The sequence below is a fragment of the Jaculus jaculus genome, chromosome X, assembly GCF_020740685.1.
Source record: "Jaculus jaculus isolate mJacJac1 chromosome X, mJacJac1.mat.Y.cur, whole genome shotgun sequence".
Taxonomy (NCBI): Eukaryota; Metazoa; Chordata; class Mammalia; order Rodentia; family Dipodidae; genus Jaculus; species Jaculus jaculus.
The window spans coordinates 93,085,190-93,091,144 of record NC_059125.1 but is presented as its reverse complement, the minus strand read 5'-3'; the positions used below and the strand labels follow the sequence as shown (position 1 = coordinate 93,091,144).

Genomic DNA, 5,955 nt, shown 5'->3' with positions numbered 1-5,955 from the left:
TTTTGACACACCCAATTTTAGTGATGTTATTTCTTACCCAGAAGATGAAATTTAGAAGGATATGTTAGTGAAACAAATATCTGTGTTAGAACCAAATAGAAAACAAAAAGAGAAAAACACTATAATACACCAAAAAATGAAAATATATCCCATATGTGATAGAACAAGTGGTACCAACTTATGAAAGCAGGTTAAACTGTGTCCTACTAAAAGACATTTAAAAATATACAGAAATAAAACTAAATCATATTCCATCCCTGAAGAGAAAGTAAAGAATAGCAGAAAAAAATCCACATATATTTCATAGTATTCAGAGGATGTGGTAAGACATCAATTTAAGGAGCACACAAAAATGTTACTAGTCAAAAAGGTCGTCAGAGAAACAAGCTTTAGAAACATCAGCTTTAGTTCCCCTTCAGAAAGGTCTAGAGAATGACTTCTCAGCAGAGGAAAAACTTTGCAATAAAGATGTACCCCATCCTTAAAATAAATATGGCATAAAAATAAGTACATTTGTATGAGACAGCAGAAGAAGCCATTGTGTTGTAGGAGTTAAATGATTATTGCTGGAAGAAACTGAAGGGTATTTATTAGGCTGTGACTATGTTCAACATTTCAGTGGGGTTGGTAAATTTGGGAGCCAAAACAGGAAGTGGAAAGTAATAAGTCTGATATTTCCAAAAAATGATTACAGGCTTAAAGTAAAATTTAATATCTAAGGCCATCACAACATCAAGTGGATATAATTTGTCAGAGATCACAAATGTCTCAGGTGGTGTTCACTGAGATATTAAACCATATAGAAAGATAGGCATTCTTCCAGATAAAGCTAGTGCATAGATCCAAATTCATATCTGAGGGAAAATATGTTTTTATTTTCGGTTTACAGGCTATGGGTTCTGAAAAAATGGCATTGAATTTATGGTTTCCTCAAGAAATGTAAAACAAAAATTAATTTACCCTAGTATTGTCCATATTCTAGACACCACACTGTCTTAGAAGTGATGAATGTGGGCCGGAGGGATGACTTAGAAGTTAAGGCATTTGCCTGAAAAGCCAAAGGACTCATGTTTGGTTCCCCAGGACCCATGTGAGCCAGATATACAAGGGAGTGCATGCTTCTGGTGCCCGTTTGCAGTGGCTGGAGGCCCTGGATTACCCATTTATTCTCTCTCCCTCTTTTTCTGTCATATAAATTAATAAATAAAATAAAGTATTTTAAAAAGGAAATGGTTAATGTTCTCTCTTAAGAAAAAAAAAAAAAACTGTGTTGCAAGGTCTGCAATACAAACTTTTAGTTGTGATAACACCTGCATTAAATTTGTTCTGAGAATCCTATGGTGCTATCTTTCATTTTTTTTTCCTTAGAAACCTTATCTGTTTGCAATTTTTCTGTTATACAGATACATTCCATAAATGTATATAAAATATGTTCTCTGATATCAATTCACTTTGATGGAAGAGGTATATAATGAGTTCCTCTGTTTCCTACATCTCTGTCTCTTAAGTGAGTTGATTTTGCGAATCTTTATAGTAAGTTACTTGGAATTATATAGTAAAAATATGAAATATGAGGGACTTCTGGACAAGATGGCAAGTGCCTAACTGTGCCGCACATCCCTGGGAAAGAAAGGCAAGACATTAAGGGTTCAATGGGTCTTTTAGGGGAGAGCAATCTCCAATAGATTGCCAGTGGGAGGGCACAGAGGGGAAAAACAGGGAATCACTGATTCCCTTACGTGCGGGCAGCCCCCCAGTCCCCCACTCCCCAGCCCCCAAGCAGCCACCATACCCACAGTCCCAGCTTCAGGATACTTCCACATTTACTGTAAGGAAAGGGTCCCAGGCCAACATAGTTCCAGTGGCCTCACTGTACAGAGGCTATCACCTTGCTACCCCTGCCCATGAATGACCTTGGGCGGGCTATGCCTGCTGGCCCATTGGAGCTCAAGCTCCTTTGATCCATTTCCCACCACATTGGCGCTGCCATGCTGATCCCTGTTTCTGCAATCTTAGCATGCTCAGCCCATGTGGTCACTTACTGCTCCAGCTGCCACACATTCACACACGAGCCTAGGCCCACTTCAACTGCCCATGTGAGCTCAGTCTGTCTTTACCTGCCACTCTGAATCAGCTCAGGTGCCAGTCCCTCCCTGTCTGCTGCACTGGCTGACAGCCATTGTCCCCGGGGAGCTCAGATTGCTTCTGGGTCCCAGTGTTCCATGACATCAGAGTTTAGGCTGCTTTCATGCTTAGTGTCTCAGTATGCTTGCTAGTGAATGCAGGCAGCTTTGTTGCATTACTATGTGAGAGGTCAGGCAACTTTGGTGCTCGTCCAAAGCAGGAACACAGGTGGCTTTGGCAAGAGAGAGCCAAAGCCCAGGCTGCTTGGCAACTGCCTCAGGCTGCTTCAGCTTCCCACTGTGCTTGAGTCCAGGATGATACACCCACTTAATGCCCATACACTGTGATTGGCAGACCACAGTGCAAAAGAAATAACATGAAAAATCAAATGCAAGAAAATCCAGTTACCTCACCCAGTCCTACAATGAACATCTCTAATCAAAACATAGAAGAGTCATTAGGATCAGAACACCAAAAACCTGTGAGCCATGCAAGGCTGACCAAGCTACTGGTAGAACTTGCAGAAAAGCAACAAAGGACTGATAATTGTGTGGATGCTTCCATCACTAGACTAGACCTGATAGATAAGAAAATGGAAGGAGTTCAAAGACAGTAAAGAGATATGAAGGAGACTGAAAAAAAAAAAAAAAGAGGACCTCAAAAATCAGCTGGTGATGCTAAATGAAGACACAAAGAAATGCAAGGATGAATTCCAAGAAACATCAAGAAAATCAGAAAATGATGTAAAAAGGGAGCTTGACAGAGGGACAGAAACTATACATAGAAAACTAGTAGAAAATGCCAACCTAACTGAACAAGTCCAAGACTCTCTAGAAGCTCTCAAGAATAGAGTCAGGGGAGCGGTGAGTGATGACGAGTGACCCTGGCACCCATGGAGCCTTGCAATCCTGCTGGGGCTGCACTGGGGCTTGGTTTCCTTGCTCCATGAGGGCGGACCTCATAATTTGCAGGCGGTTGCATAGCCCAGGCTGACCGCTCCAGGCCCAGGGAGGATGGGTTGTTCCTCCCCCCAGCATGTCGGTGGACCAAGTACACCGCTCCAGGGACTGGGTCCCGGAACGGAGCCCACGGCTTGCGACACAGGGTCCCGGCGACCTCCCTGTACAGACCCTGTGGCACCGCTCATCTTCTAGCGTCTTTCCCAGGACTTTGCCCTAATTGAGACTGTTGATGTGTTTTGTTTTAATCAAAGGACTCACACTTTTTAAATATAAGTGTCTCCTGTCACTGTTTTGTCTCCTGATTTATTTTGGAAGCCGGGTTTTTGTCACCTGACCTGCATTTGCAGACGTGTCCCCTAAGGTGTTTGCAATGGCTGCGGTTGTGAACTTAGAACTTCCCATTTCTTTTTAATTTTTTTCTTGTTTATTTATTTGAGAGTGACAGACAGACAGAGAAAAAGGGGAAGAGAGAGAGGGAGAATGGGTGCACCAGGGCCTGTAAACAAACTCCAGATGTGTGCATCCCCTTGTGCATCTGGCTAACGTGGGTCCTGGGGAGTCAAGCCTTGAACTGGGGTCCTTAGGCTTCACAGGCAAGCACTTAACTGCTAAACCATCTATCCATCCCTTGATCCCCCCCTTTTTTTTTTTTTGAAGGCACTAGACTTCTTACATTCAAAGAGTAAAGATTCTGTGGAAAAGCTAAAAGCACTGCTCGATGAGTCTTTGGCTCGGGGCATTGATTCAAGTTATCGTCCAATTCAGAAGGATGTGGAACCACCCAAAATCTCAAGTGTAAAATCTATTTCTATTAAACAAGAACCCAAAACATCAGCTGGTCTTCCTTCTGGCAATAATAATGGCAAAGTCCTCACAACTCAAAAGATAAAGAAGGAAGCTAAGAAGAGACCTGCTATAAAACTGAAATTAGAAGTCACTGAAGGAATTGATATTCCAAAGAAACCAAGATTGGAGAAACCTGAGACACGATCCTCTCCCATTACTATCCAAACCAGCAAGGATCTAGCTATGGCTGACCTTTCCAGTTTTGAAGAGACAAGTACTGATGATTTTGCCATGGAGATGGGATTGGCTTGTGTTGTTTGTAGACAAAATTTGGTGGCATCTGGTAATCAATTAGTAGAATGTCAGGAGTGTCATAATCTCTACCACCAAGAATGCCATAAACTCCAAGTGACAGACAAGAAAGTGAAGGATCCTCACCTGGTGTGTTATTGTGCGCAATGTACCAGACCAATGAAAAGAATGGCTCAAATAACTCAAAAACCACCACAGAAACCAGCCCTTATCATTGTTTCAGTAGTTCTGGCTATCAAGGATCCGTTAGTTAAGAAACCAGAAACTAAACTCAAACAAAAGATGACTTTCCTAGCATTCAAAAGAACAGAAGTCAAGACATCCACAGTTATTTCAGGAAATTCTTCTAGTAACAATGTTTCCTCTTCAGTAACTAGTGGGTGGGCAGCTTTTGCAGCCAAAACTTCCTCTGCTGGCCCATCAACAGCTAAATTGAGTTCCACAGCAAAAAATAATAGTGGGAAACCTACTACCTCATCAGTTACCCAGAAGCCTGTTGGTTTGACTAGTCTGGCAACATCAACCAAGGTGGAATCAGTTCCAAAATAGGTTCAGGTACCAGCACCTCTCCCACTGTACCACTGAAGCCACTTCCACCTCTAACCCTGGGGAAAACAGGCCTTAGTTGCTCAGTTAGTTGTGACAATGTCAGCAAAGTAGGTCTTCCGAGTCCCAGTAGTTTGTTTCCAGGAAATAGCAGCCAACTGAGTGGGAATGGAAATAGTGCTACCTTAGGGCCCAGTGGAAGTGCCACCAGTAAAACCACTTCAGAATCTGGCAGCACTCCCTCAGCATCTCTCAAAGCTCCATCTTCACAAGAGTCACAGCTTAATGCTATGAAGCGGCTGCAGATGGTCAAGAAGAAAGCTGCCCAGAAGAAACACAAGAAGTGAGTTATAGGCTGTTACTCTAATGATTAAAACATTCCTCATAGGACATAGCTTGTAACATACTATAATTTAATCAAAATCTTGATAATTAAAAAAAAAAGAATAGAATCAGCCATGTGGAGGACAGAAACTCTGATCTGGAATACATGATGGAAGAAACAGTTTGAGAGTTCAAAACTTTCAGTAAGTTCAAAAGTTTCTGTGAAAAAAAACATGAGGAAATTGGGGGATACCCTTAAACGTCCTAATATCAGGGTCATTGGAATACCAGAAGGAGAAGAAATTCAGACCAAAGGCATGGAGAACTTATTTAACAAAATAATTGAAGAAAACTTCCACAGTCTCTGAGAATAAAGGCCCATCAAGATACAAGAAGCTAATAGAACTCCAAACAGGCTGAACAAAAGGATAAACTCCCCAAGACAATTTGTCATTAAGACTCTAAACATTGACACCAAAGAGAAAATACAAAAAGCAGCTAGGGAAAAAGAGCACATCACTTTTAAAGGCAACTAAATCAAAATTACTTCAGACTTCTCAATGGGAACCCAGGAAGCTAGAAGGGCCTGGAATGAAACACTGCAAAGTCAAAGAACCTATGGCTTCCAACCAAAACTACTCTAGCAAGCAAAAGTATCCCTCATAATAGAAAAACTTTCCATGGCAAAACTCAGCTTTACAATTGTATGAACACAAAACCAAACCTACAGATAGTATTTCAGGAAGTTCTCCACAGAGAAGAATCAAATAATCAAACTCAAATGCCAACAAGAAGAAGATCACAATAACCAAACTCAGAGAAGGCACAAAAACTTCAAAGTCCATGAAAACACCAAACCACATATACCATCACAGTATGGCAGGGATCAAATCAAATCTCA

At 41.5% G+C, this 5,955-nt stretch overlaps 1 protein-coding gene across 1 annotated transcript; it reads left to right on the top strand.

Moving 5' to 3' along the window:
* The first annotated feature begins 3,456 nt into the window (after positions 1-3,456).
* LOC101601768 (integrator complex subunit 12-like) lies at positions 3,457-5,077 on the top strand. Its single transcript, XM_045141118.1, is given in 3 exon segments — positions 3,457-3,480; positions 3,714-4,704; positions 4,707-5,077. Coding segments are annotated over 3 exon segments (1,386 nt in total).
* The last annotated feature ends 878 nt before the right edge of the window (positions 5,078-5,955 follow it).